The sequence below is a fragment of the Pogoniulus pusillus genome, chromosome Z (assembly GCF_015220805.1).
Source record: "Pogoniulus pusillus isolate bPogPus1 chromosome Z, bPogPus1.pri, whole genome shotgun sequence".
In the NCBI taxonomy this organism is placed as follows: Eukaryota; Metazoa; Chordata; class Aves; order Piciformes; family Lybiidae; genus Pogoniulus; species Pogoniulus pusillus.
Window position 1 is genome coordinate 62,258,907 of NC_087309.1, and position 22,036 is coordinate 62,280,942.

Below are 22,036 nucleotides of genomic sequence, written 5' to 3' on the forward strand. Positions count from 1 at the left end.
AAAAAAAACTAAGCCAAGGTGTTCTAAGGTTCATGGGGAATCAGTTACTCAAGTTCCAATGTATTGTACAACAAGTTGGCTGTCAACTAAATTTGAAAACGTAGTCCAAATTTTCCCCTTAGTAGTAGGACAACAAACAGATTAGTTTTGCTTTCACAGGATGTTGAATAGTATAGTCAGATTACCACTGTATTTATTCTTTTTGCCACTTGTACTAGAATCCCTGACCTCAACTGTGCCAGCTATTGAGGTTAGGCATGGTCAAGTATAACAGTAAGAAGAAAAAAATCATGATCACTTGAAACCATACATCAACTCAGCTTTCTCAGTTTTCTATTCCGGACTTAAAGGCTACAACAACAGCTTCTTGTTTGCCTCTAAACCTAACTCTTCTTAAAGGTGCAAGAACTGAACCACAAACCACAGATAAACTCTATCACTTTTTAACAAGGCTTCTGATACACTGAATAGCTGAAACACTTCCATAAATCTATCCACGATTACTTGTTTGTAGCTAAATGATTGTTTGTTCTGAAGTTATTACCTTTTTATAATAAAGGGACAATTAGGCTTCCTTCCTTGTATCTTGGCCATTCCTATGTATTTGAGTTTTCACCTCTGCTTCACATTCTAGTGAAAGGATGTCAAGTATTGTAATGTTTAAGTACCATACAGCTTATAGAGTCTGTTAATGACAGACCAAAAGTCAGGAACTAGATTTATGGGTCAAACACTTAAAAAGGTCATTTTAATTTAATGGAGCCTGAAGAGATTAATATTTCTAAAGACTCACAGGTCTTTGAGTGTATGTTTCTAAGTGTCTCCTAAAGATCTTCACCACCCTCATACAAACTGGTAAAAAAAACTGGCCATCTCAGGTACAGATAAAAGTTCAAAGATAACAGAAATGCAGAAAGTAGTTAAAGAGCAATATTGTGCCTCATTGAGCATAAGAGGAATATTTAGAAGAGAAAATTTTACTCTCTATATAGTAGCACCTTTGTTCTTACTTCTAAAATTGCAATTCCATTGAAGATAATAGGAAAAATAATGTAGTCCTACACAGTAATAAAGACCTTACAGTATTAAAGTTAGGGTTTGTTTTGTTGGAGGGTTTTTTTAGGGGGGAAAAAAAAAGAATTTGGTATCCATTGCTGCGATGACAAAGAATTTGAAATTTATTTTGTCACATCAGTTGGTTTCGCTTAAAGAAAAAACACAACCTATATCAACATGCAATTGTCATAGCTCGGATTCAGTTTGAGTTGTAATAAGGCTTGATTGCTGTAAGAAATCTCACTGAGGAGTAAATTATCCAATCTCTGTTTAGAATACTGTCTGTGGGTCCTTGTAAAACCTTGCTGTCTGAGTGTGCTTTTCAATGTCTTACTGATGTCCACCTTAGGTGAGCAACCATCTTTCATCTTCTTGTATGCTGGCCAAGTACTCAGGCTTTTCACTTTCATTTTGTCATGTCACAAACACTGGTTTGTGTAACACGATGCAGTGGTTGAAACTTGGGCAGGAAAAGCTTTGAGTCAGATCACATTTGCTCTTCATGTAAAATGATGAGATCTGCTTGGTCAAATAGTAGGAAAAGACACCTTTTCTGGCCTCAATTTGTAATCTTATTGAATATTTGATGGACATTTTTGTTTCCTAAAAAAGTACTTACTGGTTGCTGTAGGTGAAGATGCCTCACCTTCAGTGGATGTAATGATGGGTTTAGTATCTGTCATGGTCAGGGTCACAGGTCGCACCGCACTGTGATGGGGAGAGGGTGCCAAAACTGGAGTAAAATGGCCAGGCACTTTCCCTACTACTTGACCACTGCTGTTAGGCTACAAAACAAAATCAGAAGAATGCCTGGTGAAACATACACATTGGATTTTTGGAACCTACCCATGTATCCTAGGGTTTTCCAGAATGCCTATCACTGTAGTACCTGTGTGCTGGAATGCCTTTCTAACAAAGATGTGAACTCCTAGATGGTATTTTCAGCAGGTAGACCTCTTTTCAGATAGTGCACGCTTAAATAGCATTACTTTATGGTGAGCTTGCTTTCTTTCTGGATGCAGCATGCATCAAATTGTTTAAATATATATTTGCTGTTCTCACAGTGGCTGTGAACCACAGTAAATCCCACAATAACAGGATTAAACTGACCAGGACATGGGTCCTAATATATGAAGTGTTAAGAACAATGAATGATACAAAACTTGTTTTCACGTGCCATACCACCCTGGCTTGGAGCATAATCAAGACTTGACCACAGTTGTCCATAAGGATTATGCATAGTGGAAGGCCAGCTGATAATTTGTGTTGGAGTGCAAGGGTTAGGGTACGATGCTACTTCCTGCATATGTGCACATCTGAATTTGGCAATGTTTACCAGTAAATGTATGTGTTTATCCAATGCTTAAACATATCTTAGACATTCTGTATGACTCTCAATAGTCCAGTAGTAAATAGCTTGAACTAAAGATTAGCAAGCAGTGAATAGATTTTTCAACTGCGATTGATACCTTTAAGATAAAAGTGGCTGAGAGTTCTGTGAATCAGAGGTATTTTAAAATACAGCCATGCAAACAGACAAGTAGTGGGAATGCTGTTATCAGAAGGATCCTGTCACCTCTGAGATAATTCAGACCAAAAAAATGGACTGAGAACGTGATTCAGACGATACAAGGAAAGGTTAAAAGGGGTAACCATGACTATGGCAAGGAAATAATAGCTGGACTGAGACAATCACTTCAAGTATGTGCAGAGTATAAACACACAGAAGAGGAAGGAATTATTTGGAAAGTACAGGAAGTATAAACTCAGGGTAATGGAATGAAATCAAGAAGGAGGAAATTTAAAATTAATAGCAGGAGAAACTTACTGGCAGTACAATTTCTACTAGACTTTGCAAATGCTCCCAAGGGAAAATCTTGCTCTTTAAGACTTTTAAAATTAAGCAGAATAATTCCCTCTCTAAAATCACAAGCATTGCAATGAAAAATAGCAGTAAAATGTACACTAAGGAGAAAGGGCAATTAAGTTACCCCTCTAATGAAAAAAAACAAGGATGTTTTTCCCTAAACATAATTGTATGTTTGGGGGCCTGTTGGACCAGGGTGAGGGCTGAAGAGCCATGGTGTCATAAAATCTTGCAAATGTGGAAATTGGGTAATGTTTACCACTTTTCCATTTCTGTTCCAAGTTGCTTGAGAAGTTACTACTAGGAGTTTAGTAATGGGACTGTGTCAGAGTAGCTTCTAAATAAGAAAGAAGCACAAAATCAAAGGAATAGCAACTTTCACAAATAAAACTTCCCCAAAGAACTGGCATGTTACATTAAGTTTATTCATAGGCAAGAATTAAGACTTGTTAGCTAGATCTCTCTATGTACTTGAAATGAAAATTACAACTGGGAGAATATAAACACAATTTCTGGAGCGTGATATGGCACAGAAGTTTGCTGAGCATTCTCTTGCTTTTTCACATGATCAATGGACTCTAAGTTGGAAACTCAGCAATTACATAGGTCTGACCTAAAATATACAGTCTTTTATGAAGTCTATGATGATAATTCCACTTTTGTTGAGATCTATCCTAGCAGTGGTCTAGGAAGTTTTATTTTGTGGGGTCTACTTTAAAGGCCTGTTAGCCTCTAAAATAAAGTGTCTAGGCAAACAGAAATCTGACTCCATTGCAGTTTAGAGCAATGTAACACTTTCTACTGTTCCCTAGTGATCCCAGTCAAAGGGAATTCAGGGGCAAACATGGACTCCAATTTAGTCTTTGTGTACAAGGTCCAAATGAGCAAACCTTTCCTTGAAAAGTTTTAAGACAAACAGCATACTTACACTGTTCTCATGTAAATCGTTTTTCACCCTGTACAATACATAATAGTAGCACAGTACATAACCCCACTTCATCCAGAACGAGAGTGAAATCCTGTCCTTGTTCAACTGCATGGGGAATTTGCTAGTGATTTTAGTGGATCCTCACCACCAAGTGCCTACATTCCTGTTTCTTCTGTTTTATTTAGTATCTTCTTAAAAACTAGGCTTTGTTCTGTATCTGAACATGTAAAACTGAGTGCAGACACAATACAATGAAACTGAGGTCTGCAACATTTAGATGGAAAAATAAAATCTCCAAAGTAGTAACAGAGAAAACTCATTACTTCAGTAAGTTCATTTCTCATGGTTCCAATGTTTCATAATCTAACTGCCTGCCATTTAACAATTTTGTTGCATATAATCACATTTATCCAAGCATCTTCTGACTGCACTTTATGATGTACTGAGCTTTTATTTTTGGTAACTTCTAACACATATTCTTTCCTTTTTTGGGTTTTTTTTTTTTCAGGTACTTTGCCTCTGCTTTCATATTTGTAACAAAACATTTGTTCTAAAATTTTCAATAACATCAAATACTATGTAGCAGTAACTAGTCAGATGTCTTTGCTCAACAACAGGGTAATACAAGAACAGGTAAATACACCCAAGACAGCATGATGCGCCATGCCTAAGTACCTAACTTCTCCCTCCACACTGAAAGTTTCCTGTATTTAAATTTTTAACTGGCCTCAGTTGTAAATTTTTACTTAACCTCAGTACCTACCTGAGCTTTTACATACATAATTCTTCTTCAGCAATCCCTACATATGTGAATTAAGGTACTCCCTCTGAGACAGTTTGTCATGGAAAATGGTACACATTAAATGTTTTTAAAACCTAAATGCTTTTCCTAGGTGTGCTGCATTTGAAAATAGAGTTTATGAAAAGCAGTCTCATACTTCCCCAAATTCTGCTGCACAAATGTCATTTGTGGGAAACCTTTCTCAAACATCCATGCTTGTCTTTTTTCACATGTACTGAACAACTGTGAAGCGCTTAACAAAATGTATTCAATACATCATAATTAAGTTTGCAACTTAGTTCATAAAATAGTCCTCAATAAACAGATTACCTCATTGTTTCAGAATTATTGTGTGGGCTCATCTTCAGACTGACAGTGCTGCACTGGTTTATGCTCAATTCACACTTCTATATTTATCTTTGCAGAAACTAAAATAAAAGCTTTTGAAATAAAAGTCTAGATTCAGGACTCTGGCATTTGACAGCAGTACAAACTCAGGAACTCCAGCACTCTCAGATGTCTCAAATCTTCTGTCCTGCTGTAAGTTTGCAGTTCAAAGAGGGAAACTCTGATAATAAACATATGTCTCATGTTAGGAATTCATAATTTTACCGAAAACTGACTACCAAAAGCAGTTTCTATGACCTATTCTCTTTTCAACATTTTCAGTTATGCCAAAAGATAACTTTGCATGGGAACTACCCATCCATCTGAATTACATGTACAAATATTGATAGCAAACCATTGAATGCAAATTCATTTTCACATAATCAAAGAGTCATAAAATGGTCTGGGTTGGAAGGGACCTCTGAAGGCCATCTAGGCCAACCTCTCCTGCAGTCAGGAGAGACATTCTCAACTAGATCAGGTTACCCAGGTCCCTCTCAAGCCTCACTTCGCATAACTCCAGGGATGGGGCTCTGGGAAACAGACCAGCTTTTTATCCATCAGCACCTCCAAGCCCATTTCACAAGTGTTCTTTCTATCACCTCATCCCACAGTCTGCATTGATAGCAAGGACTGTTCCAGCCCAGCTGTAGAACTCTGCCCTTGCTCTTGTTGAACCTCATGAGGTTCACCTGGGTCCACCTCTCCAGCTTGTCCAGGTTCCTCTGGATGACATACCATCCCTCTGGCGTATCAACAGCACCACTGAGTTTGGTGTCATCTGCAAACCTGCTGATGGTGCCCTTGATACCACTCTCTATATCACTGATAAAAATTTTGTCCTTATTTAAAACAACTTCTAGGTTCTAGTCCCAATCTTCCCTGAACAGATTCTTACGAATGCATTACAGGTGAAAAATCAACTGTTACCATCACCTAAGGCATCAGTATGTCTTTGTGGTGGATTCACACACAGAGAGACGTCAGAGGCATAAACCTCAAACTGCATGGAGGCAGCTGCATTAGATTAACAAGCTGTGCATTTAAAAATGGGAAAGGGAAAGAAGTAAACACAATGAACGTCTGCCAAATACAGCCCAAATTGATGCAGGTGAGATATCCAAAGATAGTGGAAACGTGACAAACATACTAAACAACCCACATATAACACTAAATTGTTTAAACATCAAAATGGGTTTTTTTTACACTCATATTTGTACCATACCTTTTTTTACAAAAAAATTAAATTAGATTTCCAATTTCATAGAAACATGGCTTGGGTTGCAACAGTCATTTAAAGCTTATCTAATACAATCCCCCTGCAGTGGGCAGGGACATCTTTAGCTAGATGTGGTAGCTCAGCCTCATCCAGCTTGACCTTTAATGTTTCTAAGGATGAAGTTTCTACCACTTCTATGGGCAGCCTGTTGTAATATTTCATAAGCCTAATTGTTAAAAATTCCTTCCTTATAGCTAACATAAACCTACCTTCTTTTCAGTTAAAACCATTGCTCCTCGTTGTGTTGCAACAGGCCCTACAAAGATTGTCCCCACCTTTCTTATAGGCTCCTTCAAATACTGAAATGCTGTAAGAAGGGGCTCCCAGAGCCTTCACTTCTCCAGGCTGAATGACCATACAGTACAGCTGTTCCATCCCTCGGATCATTTTTGTTACTCTCCTTTGGATCTGGTCCAAAAGGTCCATGTCTCATCTGTGCTGAGGACTCTAGAGCTGGATGCAATACTCCAGGTGAAGTTTCACCAGCGTGGGGAACAGGGACAGAATTGCCTCTCTCAGACTACTGGCTGTGCTTGTTTTGTTACAATCCAACATTGGCCTTCCGGGCTGCAAGTGAACATTGCTAGCTACGTTCAGCTTTTCGTTCAACAGTACCCTTAAGTCCTCCACAGGACTGTTTCAAATCACTTCATCCTCCAGTCTGTATTGATACTGGAGGTTGCCTTGAACTAAGTGGCCTTATTGAATCTCATGAGGTTCACACAGGTCTACTTCTCAAGCTTGTTCAGGTCCCTCTACATGGCATCCCTTCCCTTGGGTATGGAAACCCTACCACTCAGCTTGATGCCATCTTCCAGCTCGCTGAGGGTGCATTTGGTCTCAGTGTCTATGCCACAGAATCTTTAATACAAAGCATCTTCAAAGAAGTAATCAACCAAAGCCAGAAATCATCTTAATTCCATTCATGTCCTGGGGACAGCAACTTATAATACTGTGTTAGGTATTTCAGTAAGAAGTTTCAGGGTTTAATAAAAATTGCATCATAGCTAACCACTATACTTGGAGAACAACAGCACCTCACAAAATAAGTTTTTTTTTAAATTGAAGGTGTGTTTCCTAAGAAGCTTACCCTATTCTAGCCAGGTGATCAACAAATCAGTGCAGTTTAGTTAAACTGGATTTGGAACATTTGGAAATACTCTGCTACCAAGTTCTTCTCAATAGTTCCAGTCCATTGTAACAGTAAAGTTCAGATACTATGATGAGGATCATCACTCAAAACCCTATAGCAGTGTAGCTTTGAGACCACTAATTGAATTAATTTTCTAGATGAAGCTGCAGAAGATCCAGTTCCAAACATTTTGGTCACCTGCTTACATACCAAATATGTTGTTTTAACAGTTATCTACTAGCCACATCTATGAACCAGTTGGTAAGTTTTTAATGTTGTTGTTGTGTTTTTTTTTGTGGGGGGTCTTGTTTGTTTGTTTATTATTGTTATATGATACAACCCAATTTTTTTACCTCAATACAGCTTTTGCACAGAGCATTGCTATGCTACCTACATCACCTACAAACATCTAATGCCCACATTAAGTTTCAAACAGACCCTCATATATTACCTATCTGAGTAATATAACACAGTGCTCTTGAGACATACTGAACAGAAATGTATTATTAAAACACAGGTAGCAAGACTTCAGAAGGTACTATAGGGCACTTCCTACTCAGACTGAACCTGATGGGTTCCACAAAGCATTTGTTTAACAAGAAGCAAAATTATACCTACTTCCTGCTGTTGGACACTATGGTAGCAACAGAAATGCAATTTGCCTTCTTAAAGCATCCCTTACCACTTTACCATCCTTTCTAAGAAGGATGAATCTCATTTGTTTCCAATCCATGTAACCTGAGTAACTCATTACTACAGCAAGTCTTACACAGACTTGACTTGGAGATTACACAGAAAAGCTTCAGTTGGTGTGACAGGCAGCTACCTGTCTGCTTCAGAAACTGGCCTTGGAAAAGACATGTTGATGCCAGTTCTTGGCTGACATCACTTCCATACTACTTCCTGAGAGAAATCAAGGTGTTACCTTTTATCTATAAAGCTCTGATTCTCATCCAGTTGAGAAAACATTTTCCTCTTGATGTAACAGTACTGAAAGTGAAAACAGCTGCAGTGCTTCAGCAACCCATGTTCAAACACAGATATAGTAAAATACGCTAAGCAACTAGCTGTCAATCCCAAATTAGAACTTCACCTGTGAGCTCACAAAATCATAATTATTTGTCAACAGGTAGAGCACAAGAAAATACCCATATTTCCTTGTGTATTTGCCTTAACAATAGGGTAAATTCATGACACGCAAATGTGGGAAAGAAAGTCTCTTTAGACAAATGTTCAAAAGGTATTTTTGGTATTTCTCAAACTCTGGAGACTTAAATCCGTGCATTTAACATGTTAAAAATGAGCAAATTAAATACAAGCTACTTACAATTGGAACTAAATATTCAAATGCCTTGTCAGTAGATACACTTAAGCTAGTACTCTGTTTCCCAATTTCAAACAGCACATTGTTATATTTTATCTGCAATAGTTTCTTTTAAATAGTGAGGAAATTCTTGTCCAAGAGGTTGAAAACTACTGAACATCAGTAAATAAAAGTGCTAGATAGACCAAAGAAACCATATCCATATATACCACTTGTGTCACCCAGTTATGCTAGCATCCTCCCAGCAAACAAGAAATCCTTTGACCGGTTCAAGCAGAGCCTCACAGGATGCCCTTCTCATTGCTAAATGACTTCAGTTATTGTATAGAAAAATGACGAAGCCACTGCTCGGCATTCCTGAAGAACATGCCTATCTTTCACTGAATAAAACCTGAATCACCCTCATTAATTATGAGAGGAAAACAAGCAACCTCACCAGCTTCCACATGCAGCTTTTCTCAAGCAGTTCAGGCATTTCTGTCTTCAGACCAGGAAAAAAACAATACAGAGAAAAAGCTGCAAAGTAGCATACATTGCATCGAAGTATGTTTTAACAGCCCCAGGAATTTTAGTCAGTAGGTGGACAACTGTTCACTTGGGCTGTAAATATGTAACAAGTGTAAGCCATTTAATGTAGTAGGAAAAGGATCCAATTACTTAGCTCCCCAAAATCAGAGGTGTTGTTACCATGCCACTGAAAACTGCATATTTCATAAAAAATATCACAAAATTTAATTTACAATCACCTGTAAACTGTGTGTCTCATAACCCAAACTCAAAGGATTTGCCAGATTGTCTACTTCTGTTTACTTGATTTAGTCAGGAAAAAAATCCCACTGATTCTAAGGTGTTCTGGAACAGCAGGATTTGTATTAACTGCTTCCTTTACCATTGTTTCCTTCATCACAATTGCTGACCCTTCTTCTGTGAATCACCACGCATTCATTACAAAATTAATCTGTTTTTCACTTCAGCCAGACAAGTGTTGTTGCATTTCATGGCTCACTGGAAGTTTGATTTTGATACTTCCTTTGAGTGATGATCACAGAATCACAGAATTTCTTAGATTGGAAAAGACCTTCAAGATCATCGAGTCCAATCATTAGTTTCATACAGACAAGTTCTTGACTAAACCAAGTCCCTCAGCACAACATCATCACTATGAATCGCTATGGTTGGAATGGACCACCATGATCATCCAGTCCAACCTTCATCCCAGCATCCTTAATCACTAGACCACAGCCTCAAGCACCACATCCACCCTCCTCTTAAACAGCTCCAGGGACGGGAACTCTACCGCCTCCCTGGACGGCCTGTTCCAGTGCCTGACCACTTGCTCAGTAAAGAACTTCCTCTAACCTACATGATGGTAGGTTCTATGGATTTTCTTACTGTGCTAAGATTTGAGTACTAAACCAAGGCTGTTTTGCTCCAGAGGTTAACCAGATAGATACTGACATGTGACTTCCAAGCACCGCTGCTTTAGCAGTTGTAGAATAAAAATGCAAACACAGCAAACATGAATTTAGTATTTAAATTACTCTATATTGATTCATACAATCTCAATCCTTAAAGCATTTCAGGCATATGCAGGTCTCTGTGTGTGCAGGTCTCTGTCTGTGCACGCACACCTGTACAGAGGAGGTGTTATTTTCCAAGATTAAAAGATTCACCTGTCTGCAATTTGTCAGAAAGGAAATATGCAGTCAAAATTTCTGGTAGCTTTGCAATCCTCAAAATACTGTAGATGGATAAACACCACAGGTGGAATAGACACATAGCAACTGAACAGACATTGCAGAAACTTACTGTGAGCAACCAGTATCTATGTATGTTGTGGAAAGATCCACATCTCCTCATAATACCGCTATGTACTCACACACAGTCCAATCCACTAACATGCATGCCTAGCAGCGATGAAAAGCATTGATACAACTGCAAGAGCTGAGCAGAAGTAGAGCAGTTCTTAAAACCTTGGGAACTCTTCAAATTACAAGTTGGAGGCAAGTCCAGGTCTGTATCTAAAGAGGTCCACTTCCATTCAGTACATTTATTTGTGTATTCTCCAATCAGAACAAGGTATATAAAACAGATATGCATGAAACCAATGCCCACAGCTCTTCTTTGTTTAAGGTTGCCCATTGTTGAATAATTTTTCATTGCAGCCAAAGGGCCTGTTTGAACTTCTGACTGTTCATCACACATAATTTGGAGTATTTAACACCATGTCAAGAAAATCATTCACTGCTTCCCACTCTGGAAATCTATGGGAGCTCTATAACTTTAAACTAATTTTACATAAAGTATTCCATTGAATAACAATGTCTCATTATAATCACTGCAGCAGTAATGTAATTAATCTCAAAATTGCTGTGGGGAGTACAAAGCATCTCAGTTGCTTGTCGTAACAATCTAAATTAATGTATTATTGAAAGATGTTGAAGAGGAACAGTTCATTTTAGGTAAACACTGTCAGGCTATCCATCCTTTCCATTTCTAAAGCTGAAATTAAAACTATCATCAGAGCTCCTCTTTCGAAATCCAAATGAGTATGTTTTGAGGTGGGAAAGTATAATTAAATTTGATGTGGCATTCCTACAGATGCAATTTTGCATTTTAAAATAATTAAATTTGCTTGAGTAAAAAGTCATGTTTTATTTAGAAAAAAATGATTTGGCTCAAAGCATGCCATTGTATCACAACAATTCCCTTTTGTCATTGAAACTTCACAGATGAATGCTTCTTCTCTCCATAAGCAAAAAATTATCCTTGCTGGTTTACATTTTGTTCAGCTATCCTTTAGCTGTTCTATATAGAGATACTCTGACAGAGCATAGAGGTCCTCTAATGAACAGTATACTTCAGAGGTGAACTTTAGGAATTAAATCTAAAGGAATTTCCACCAATAATAGCAATTAATTACCATAAATTATGGACAATAAAGATGATAAAGATTACTGGAATCCCATCCTTAGAGCTATTTAACCCCTTCCCCTCTTCTTAAGAACTAAATCAAACATTACCCTAATATAAAGGATACAGAAGTTGGGAAAAGTAGTAAATGGAAGCTGCTTTGGCCTATTATTACCTATGGTAGCCTGGTACAAGAAGAGGAAACATTTTTGTTTACTACTACTTTCAAAAAAATTAAACAGAGTAAAATTTTATCTTTCAAGGTCTAAATATTAATCTTTCAATTGCAGATAAGGTAATAAAGTAATATTCTTACTGAGCAAAGAGCTGAAAGTGCTTTTCATGTTCACTGTTTAATTTGCTGATGTTAAAATCACAAGACAGCACATTTGTCAATTGTCTGAAAGTCAAATAATTCATGTAGTTGTTGCCTTTTTTCAGTGATAATCCAAAACAGAACACTGAACAATCCAGAGAGATTATCACCTAATCTGCTCTTTTAATATATATAAGCAATCAAAATGCAAGTAAAAAAAGCACTGAATAATTAAAGAAAAGCATAATAGCGAGAGCTTGATTTTAGTTTGCGTAGTTCTTCCCTTAAAATTGCCTAATTAAGACATCAATTAAAAAAAAAAGCAATAGAACTCTTAAAATTTTCCCCACTGAATTAACATTAAGGACTTTTAATGCATGTCTTAATTAGACTTTGTTATTCATGAAGTTTTACACAAATTTAAATCAGGTCCTGCATGCAATGTTCCCAGCTGAGTCTCAGCAAAAATGTTACATGGAACTGAAAGACTATTAATCTGCACACAGATAGCAATTTGTATTCGAAAGCTGACATAGTCCATTTATTTTATTTAGTTTGCATTAGAATTGTAACTGATAAAACTCATGTAGTTAGGATTTATGCCTTCAAAGACATACAGCTGGACCACAGCTTTAGCCCATGGAGCCAAAAGCCACAAACACCTAAACAGCCCAGAGGTGCTGTGTCTGATATTCAACACAGGAAGTTTGATTCAGTCTCAAGTTCTACTGCTGTTGTGCCTGAAACACATGAGATAATTGCCACCAATGGTTGAAAACAAAGGAAAAGAAAGTCTGGGACAAAATGCTGTCACAGCAACCTCTTCATCCCTGATAAGACATTCCTTCCAAAGGAATCTAACTCTTAGGAGTAGCAAAACCTTACCATTGTCTCTGCAATTTATATTCCTGAGGTTCTTCAAAAAAGCCTGATAAAGCACAAGCTACAGGGCTCCACAGAGCCTTCCAAACAAGGAACCAAAATAACAGTCTAAGCAGCAAAGATTACATTACACTGCCTTTGGAAAAACTCAAATATTGACAGACTAATTCTAAACTGCAGTTTATCCTACAGTGCAGATCACGTGCTAACACTATGGGGTAATGCTATTGTGGAAAGCAGTTTTGCACACAGCCCTTCATAGTTTACTTTGCTGATGAAAGCTATGTTAATTTCCCATATCACACACAAGTCTGTGCCAGCATAGCAGCCAGGATTTCATCTGCTCTTGCATGCTCTCTACAAAAGGAAGAGGTCTATTTTGTGAGTCTGTGCTGTTGCTCACTATAGCACTGTCTTTCGTCTGCACAAAGAAATGTCAGATGCCTACAAAAAAGAGCATGCACTACCTTGTGACAGTTTATTTTCATATATGCAAGTCTATAAATATGGCTATATATCCATGGATGTGTACATGTGTACGTACCAGTGCACTTCTTGCTCCATTCTGCAGCAGAGGCTTCATCTCTGACATCCTGCATGGTCCCAGCAGAAGGGTTGTGGGACTAACACCTCCCCAGTTAGTGCTGTCAGGTCATTCACTTACATTTGACAGAGGAACAGCAAGTGCATATGACTAACCTACACCATTTATTATACCATGCTGAACAAGAATATAAATTACTGGATCCCTTATATGCCAGCTCGTCTTGCTTTCAGACTGGAAGTAGCAAGATTCTGGTTTAGATGCCCTAGAAGACACACATCTCTCATACAATTTCTTTTGGGAGGTTTGTATTGGTTTACAGTACCTGGCTAGTCTGCGGGCTGGACGGGTCGTAAGAAGGTACATAATTCTTCAGAGTATCCTGAGGATTCAGGTGAGGAGGATATCTGATCGTTGGATGAGAGAAGTAGCTAGACGGGGCAGGAGGGAGAATAGCTTGTGCTGGAAATGGCAATGGTGAAGGTGGAGGTGGAGTTCTAGTTGAGATGACTGAAAAAGATAAATTAAATTAAAATTACTTCTGATCTTGGTTTGGGTTTATTGGTTTTGTTTGGTTTTTTTTTTAATTCTTCACCACTGTGTTACAGCAAGAAAAACAGTAAGTCTGTTCTAAATCAGCACACTGCACCTCTGCTTCATGACATCTCTACAGAAAAACTTACACGACCTCCCTTCACATCTCCTTAGGCAACAGAAAGTGCTACTGTTTCAAATTCACAAATACTGTATCTTGGTTTCGTTTTGTGGGTTGTGCCACCATATTTTTTTCTTTAAACAATAATCATTATCCAGGAAAAAAAAAAAAAAAAGGCAGTTAAATGACACAATTTTCCCTTGTGGAACTCAAATAAACAAAACAAATATTTTGTTCAATACATAAAGGTACCCAAAGCATGCCAGCAGAAGAGATGAAAGTTACCAGGTCCTAAGAAACAGTTAGTGACTCCTCATTGCATTGCACTCTACCTGCTTCTAGTAGGGACAAGCCAATAAAATGCTCATCAGTAATGTCATAAATATTAGCTGACCTTTGTGAAAACATTAATGAATGAAGCCTGGCAAACTAATCCCTCCAATAAAAATCTCTGACAAAGAAAAAGCACCTACCATGAACACATTTTTCTTTGCAGTATCTTTGTTTCCAGTCTTTACAAATAGATTAACTATAGGCTTCATATAATGCCTAAACAACCAGCAGCGTTTCCACACTGGAAGAAATATACAGCATGTCCTGCTACCCGCTTGTCCAGCTAGAAATGCAGAGTGTACTCCTGTCACACTGCACAATAACCTGCTTACCACCCTTACTACCTATCTAGAGGACACTTACTTGGGAACATATTTAAAAGGAGGTACTGAGTTCAGTGGAAATGGTGAAAAGACAAAAGTGTTTTAAGTTTTGTTAGTACAAAATCAAGTCTGCATACGCAAGGTATCTTTATAAATTGCTTACAGTTCTATACTGTACCAACACAAGCAAAACAATGCTGCTCTTCTGGACCACATTTCATATATTTGGGGGTTTTGGGTTAATTTTAAAATCATTTGCTGTCTTTGAGCTGGAACCAAATCATAATGTGACCAAGGGAAAAAAAAAACACCACCACCCAAGAAACAAGATGACCCCAAGAAACAAACAAGTGAAAAAAACCCACAAACAAACAAAACTCAAAACAAAAACACAACACACACAAAAAAAAAAAAAAAAAAAAAAAAAAAAACAGAAGAAATGTTTCAAAACTGTTGGAATTGGCAATAAAAACTATTGATCACTGACACAGGTACACAGCTAGAAAGCAAGTTTCCTAGCAAGTAAATATCTACAAATTACGTTATGACTGTCATTCAAATACACATCTCTACAAACTACACACTAAAGCAAATATAAAGGATCTGCACATACATACTGGGCCAAAAATAATCACAGAAACTTCTCTTGCGACACTTAAGTCACAGTTCCACCAGTTGAATTTAATCGTAAAATATCAGTTTCTGCTCTGACATCTGTGAGCTGCTCAATGCAAACATGAATCAGCAGAAATCTATCCTTTCCACTTCGCTGATCATATCTGATGTGCTAGAGTATTTGTTACTAGCAGAAACCTTACAGAGACCAGAATGAGGCCAGTGACACTTTCAGAACACAAGACAAACAGTTGTTAAAAAGAGTCCTTACACATTAATTGCAAGATAGAAACTTTAAATCATTGAAAAATCACAAACCAGAAACTTCTCAAAGGAGAACTGCATGTTAAAGAAGAAAGAGTCTTCAAATCGGCTTTACTCCTCTACTCACCCAGGTCTGCTCAAGAAGTGAATCTCTTTATGTGCATTATATAAGGACACATGATAAGCTGCTGAGAAAAGACCTTCAAGGACCAAATTCTCATCTGGAGAATCAGGGTTACAAAAATTAAATAGACCATGATGCTGGAATTTTCCTGTCATTCCTGTCAAATCCTCAAGATAACATGCACACTGACACACTTCAAGTGTTTCCTTCACACTAGAGGTGAAGTTTTACTATGGATTTCAGAAAACAAATCAAAAAATATTTCTCAGGAACACAATGTACTAGATTGTGACTTCTCTTGTGTATTAAATTCTACCTATTCCAGTATTTAAACACAACACAGTCATAGGAGCAATATTGTAAAAGGATGTAGATGGAAGAAGGAAAGACAGGGAGGATTTTTTCTTCTATCAATTTCTTCACACAGTTTACAGGTTATTTTATTCACTGCTTAATCCTAAACTCTTTCTAGTAACTTGCAGCAGTTAGACTACCTGAACTCAGTTTCACAAGCATTCTTTCAAGGACAACCTGATCTCTTCCATTTCTACTCAAAATGCACCATAATCTGATTGCAGCAAAGTCGAACAGAGCAAATGTAGCAAATAACAACAGAGCAAATGAATAGGGAGGTATTTCGTCCTCCTCCATAACTCTCACCAGTGTGTGCAACTCCTGGGATTCCTGGGTGGTGATGCTGGGGAAAAGTGCTCAGTCTTGATGACGAATCCTGGGGAGAAGTGGGACTAAACAAAGGCTTTTCAGGTTTCTTCATCGTAGGAGATGACATATCTGCAGCAGAAGAACAATGTAATGACAATGTCAGAAGCTTATGTGAGGACATCTAATGTTGCAGACTGTGGATATTTATTTTTATTGTTCTTGCATAACTGTTGTTTGGTGACTCAACAAACCAGTTTTAAACTACTGCTTTCGAACCAGAGAATGAATAATAATACTCCAGAAACTGATATTCTGCAAAAGAGAAACTACACTCCTTTCATATGAGAGAAGACAAACAGTGAAGAAAGGCAGCTCATCAGAACCTCTCTAGACACTTCTCGACTTCCTAAAACATCACCAAATCATCTGCTCCTTCAACAGGTACATAATCTTTACTGAGTTTTTAATAGGACACTGTGGTGGTTTGAGGCTAACTGGAATATTTTACTGAGAGAAATCAAATCCTTAGCTGTGAGAAGAATGAAAAAAAAAACCAACAGCACCCTGGTATCATCCATTCTGCTGAGAAACTCAACCAGTCAAAATATAGTTAAGACACTCACTTCTCACACATTTCTCAGCTCTCAGTTCTGTTTTCATCCATTAGGGATATGGGTTTTCTACCGTTGGTTGACACTGAAAATTGATTTTTTTTTATGTGATATGGAGAAATCTTAAAGGGATGTTCCTGAAATTTGGAGATTATGCTATTAGCTTAGGGTTGTTTTTAATATTACTGAAATTATTACCAGCTATGGTTTTAATAAGCCAGGAAACATAGCAGCTCCTCTTTCTCCTCTCACAATCTTAACGCGTGTTGTCTGGCTTAAAGCTGACCTCCCAGATGCCTGTGACAAGTTCTACACATGTAATACAGTGGTATTTTTATCATGTATGAATAGAGCCCTAATAATTCTGGTTGTAGCACTAATGGTAGCATTGTATATGAAAAATTCAAACGTGGCTGCATTAAGAAAATGAAAGAGGCAGATTTTTAAAACCTCACAAGCTCCTGATATAAGATGAAAACAATCCATTTTGTGTTCCATAAACAATTGTTCTAAAATTCCTACAGGGGGAGAAGAAGGGGACACAGCTACCACAGATTCTGTGAATTAGGCCAAGAGTACATTATCTACCAATAACACGGCAGACAGCCAAAGGGCTTCTTCTCGTCAAGCTGTCCAGGTTTCAGATGATTCTAATTCTGTACCTTGTTCAAATGCACAGGCTTCCAACCCCAAATCAAATTCAAACTTAAGAGGCATCAAGTCAGACTCCCAGAGATTCAAACCCATTAGAAGGATCTACTACCACACTTTTTGCTCCTGCAAAGGCACAGGCTAAAACCAAAGATTTGATAAAGAGTGGTTCAAGAGAGATTTTTGGGTAGGGGACTTCCGGTACACAAAAGGAAGAAAAGGGGGAATATAGCTTTAGAAACTTAGTCAATATACTCAAATCTCAATACTCTGATGAGAAAAGCTATGTAAGCTTAGCTGCCAAGAAGGATGGCTCTGAGGAGTTTAACAGTACACTTAGGAAAGTTCTGTTTCGAGGACAAGGACAACCAGGACAACCAGAGGAAGAGGAGAAGGATGATTTCCAAGATTCCAATGATCTATTCAAAGAGATCACAGAAGTTAAAAAGGAAGATTCAACAGAATCAGGAGAGCCAATCGTAAGCTGGCTGGCGAGATGCTGTACTATTGGTGCAAATGCCCTCCCTACAGGTAGGAGGCAAGTCTGCAAAGCAGCTATGGTCACTCACAAAAGAGAGTGGAGTGGACAAATACCTAGCGAGTCCTTTTGGTAAGCTTGTAGACACACCTCCTGTTGGCTGTGGCTATGAGATATTCTTCCCAAAATGAGTTGCCTTGGGCAGCCAAGAAGTGGAACGCAATTGAGCAGGGAAGTAAGAGTCTGAAGGAGTTTGCTGTGAAGGAAGTGCTTAGTGGATATCATGGCACACATGAGCCTGATGACATTCCTCTTGGAACAGATCTCACAAAGAAGCGTATTAAACTTGCTCCATCATCCTATGCCAACATATTTGCTAGTAGGTTTCTATCAAGGAGTGATAATGGAAGGCCTCTCACTATTGGTGAATTCACTGACCAACTGAGGCAGATAGAAGACAGCTTGTCACATTCTGCCCTAGTCTCTGCCATAAAAGGTATGGCTACAGAGATAAAGGATGGCATTAAAGAACTGAAGGAGGAAATTAAAACCTCCACATCCAAACTGGCAAAACATACCATCCCTTCATCATCTGAATGGGTGCATGTTTCTGCCATCAGGAACAGAGGCCCACCTCCTTCAAGGCAACTCTAGCCCTGGAGGAGACAAATTCCACCTAGACATCAGCAATCACATGGGTTGTGGACATGTAGACACACACATGCCTAAGAGCAGAGCTACTGAGGAACACCAACACAAGCAGCAGGCAGATTGAGATGCTAAAATTTCTCAAAATTTCTATTCTTGACCTTGATTAGAAACACCAAAGTGAACTGTTCTTAGCTTGGTGGGCACATGATTCATCTGGACATTAAGGCAGAGTTGCAACATACTGATGGGCACGCGATAGGTCAATTGACTTGTCCATGGACGCTATCACTCAAGTTATCCATGACTGTGACATTTGTGCTGCTATTAAGCAGGCTAAGCGAATCAAGCCCTTATGGTATGGTGAGAGATGGTCAAAGTACAAGTATGGTGAAGCCTGGCAGATTGACTACATCACTTTACCTCGATCTCGTTCTGGCAAGCAGTATGTGCTAACGATGGTAGAGGCCAGCACCGGATGGCTGGAAACCTATCCAGTTCCACATGCTACTGCACGTAACACCATTCTTGGCTTGGAGAGACAGATCATGGAACTCCAGAGAGAAACGAGTCAGACAATGGCACTCATTTCAAGAACAATCTTCTAAAGAACTGGGCCGAAGAGCATGGTATTGAGTGGATCTATCACATACCCTACTATGCACCAGCTTCAGGGAAGACTGAGCACTACACCCTCAAAACCATGGGGGGTGGAACTCTGAAAAACTGGGACAAACATTTATTACAAGCAACCTGGTTGGTAAATAGTAGGAGTTCTGTAAACAGAGCAGGACCTGCACAATCAGATTTGATACCCACAGTAGACGGTGATAAAGTTCCTGTTGTACATGAAAAGAATCTGTTAGGGAAAACACTTTGGGTATTTTCTCCTTTGGGTGAAGGGAAACCTGTCCGAGGGGTGGTGTCTGCTGGAGGTCCTGGTCACACCTACTGGGTAATGCAGGAGAATGGAGAAATCCAGTGTATTTCACAGAGAAATCTAACTTTAGCTGAGAGAATTTAAATTCAGAGTGTATAATACAAGCTGTTAGGAGTTTTCTGTTCTAGGTATTACCTGGCATCCAGCAAGAGAAAAATCTACACGAGAATCTATAGTACACGAGCATGAACTCACTGTCAACTGGTAGTCCCTGTTCTCATTTCATCTGTGAAGAGACAAACTGTTGTTTTTTGAGCCTTTGAACCACCTATATCTGAGATAGACAGAACGAAGCATGATCTGAATTTGTAATATTCATTATTGTAAATATTGTTTTAGAATAGCCAGATAGTTCTCAACAGAACACCGAGTGATATAGAGGGGTAGATTGTGCTGGTTTGAGGCTAATTGGAATATTTTACTGAGATTAGTCCTTAGCTAAAAAAAAAAAAACCAACTGTACCCTATATCACTCATTCTTCTGCTGAGAAACGCAACTAGTCAAAATATAGATAAGACACTCACTTTCACACAGTTCTCAGCTCTCAGTTCTGTTCCTTCTGTCTGGCAGTCTGGTCTCTGTGGTTGCCTCTGCCTTAACTCTTTAATCTAACCTAACCTTTTTTTTTTTCTCCAACCTTCTTGTCATCTTTTTTTGACACCTCAGATCTCTCCAGGTTTATCATGTAAGCTATACGTGGGTTGATCTCGTTATTTCTGAAGGGAGGGGAAGACGAAGGGGGGAGGAGGTTTGAGTTAGGAGCCCTCCTGACAATCTGTTCTGGAAGTGGTATTGTGTTTCTGTATTACTTTTAAATTATATATAATGGTATATATTGTGTATATAAATGCTTGTAAATTATGCTAAGCTGTAAATACAGCTTCATTCCTTAACTTCCAGCCAACTGAGTCTAGTGTCTGGGTGATTTCCAAGTGTGGGGCAGCAGGTAACTCCCAAACCATCACAGACACCTACACTCAGGTGTGTAGGGTAATTGCCATACACGTCAGTTTATTATATTTATTATTTTATTATTTCAAAGCTCAACCTTCCTCCTCCCGAAAACCATGGCAAAACAATGTAACCTTCCTAAAAATAAAGGATACTTTAACTTCTTTATCTGTATTTTCCAAGTCTCTAGTAGGGCCCTTCCACCTCTTCTTTCCAGTTTCCATATCAATAAAAACACCTCTTTAGAGCTCACTGTGTGAAGAAAACACACTATGTCTTCTACCATATAAGGTTACTGATGTTGCAGAAATAAAAAATACTTTATTCTGGAAGTTCAGAATATTGAAAAACATCTGCTGAGTTTGGCACCAAATTATTTCAAAGTTAATTACAACATTTTTGTAGGATATAGATTAATACTGCAAGCAGGTTCTATTTCATATCAATGTGGCTAACTCATGTGTAAAGCAAAGACTGTTTAAGTACTGTACTGAACTGGAGCCATTTTGCAGATGACTCTCCTACATGGACCATATTAGCCCTAAAGTTGATTTTGGCATTTTTACTATTCAGACATATTCTGACTACCACGGGAGACATACAATTATCTTGGAATTCAAAAGCAGGCCTGCAAAATGTGAGTGTCTTACTGAGACCAAATCAGACCACAGTCCTTTCTGAACTGGATGGAGATTAAGAGTGGGTTTTTACCCTGAAATCCTTACTTAGAATAGGATCCATGAAACTGAGAGACTGCATGTCTGCTTTGCTCCATCCCACTGTCAAGTCCTGAATAGGCACTGGCAACAGACCCCCATGCCCTCTCCCTGCTCCCATCTGGTCCTGACTACTAAGTCTGCTGAATTCCCAGACACTCTGTGAGATTCACTAATTCAAGATGGCTATGGCTACCAAGAAAATAAAAACTATTTCAGTGAAACATTTAGTAAGACTGAGGAATTGCTTTAGAGCACACTGATGTAGCACTCAGTTTTAACAGCTATGACAAAAGCAACTGCATATTTTTTGTTATATTAATCTGTTGGAACCTTACTGTTATTGAAACCAGTGAGTATTGTCAGAGGTATCTCTAGGTGTCTTACAAAAAAAAAAAAAACAAAACAAACAAACAAAAAAACTGTAAGATGAAAACAGAGGAATAGTTTGTTTCTTTGAATCTATCAGCAAGTAGCAAAGACAAAGTTGCCAAATGGTTGCAGTTTTGTTGAACACATTTTGATAAGCTAAGAAATATTTTTTTAATTGCCAGATTGAATTATCTTTCAATTTTGCTTAAGCAAACCATGATAAGAAGGCATGATAATTTTAGAATGATTTTCTAATGTTTCATTATGTTTTATTTTTACCTC

The 22,036-nt window shown here is 38.3% G+C and overlaps 1 protein-coding gene across 5 annotated transcripts in view; it reads right to left on the bottom strand.

Moving 5' to 3' along the window:
- NFIB (nuclear factor I B) overlaps positions 1–22,036 on the bottom strand; it is a 203,642-nt gene that overhangs the window by 30,275 nt on the left and 151,331 nt on the right. For 2 of the 5 annotated variants that reach the window (XM_064140618.1, XM_064140620.1), the window contains exons 7-9: positions 16,384–16,515; positions 13,735–13,919; positions 1,676–1,841 (exon numbers count right to left, since the gene is read on the bottom strand). In XM_064140618.1, coding sequence (XP_063996688.1) covers positions 1,676–1,841; positions 13,735–13,919; positions 16,384–16,515 — 483 coding nt within the window. The remainder of the gene's footprint in view (positions 1–1,675; positions 1,842–13,734; positions 13,920–16,383; positions 16,516–22,036) is intronic. The other 3 variants (XM_064140621.1, XM_064140623.1, XM_064140619.1) reach the window with 2 other exon arrangements.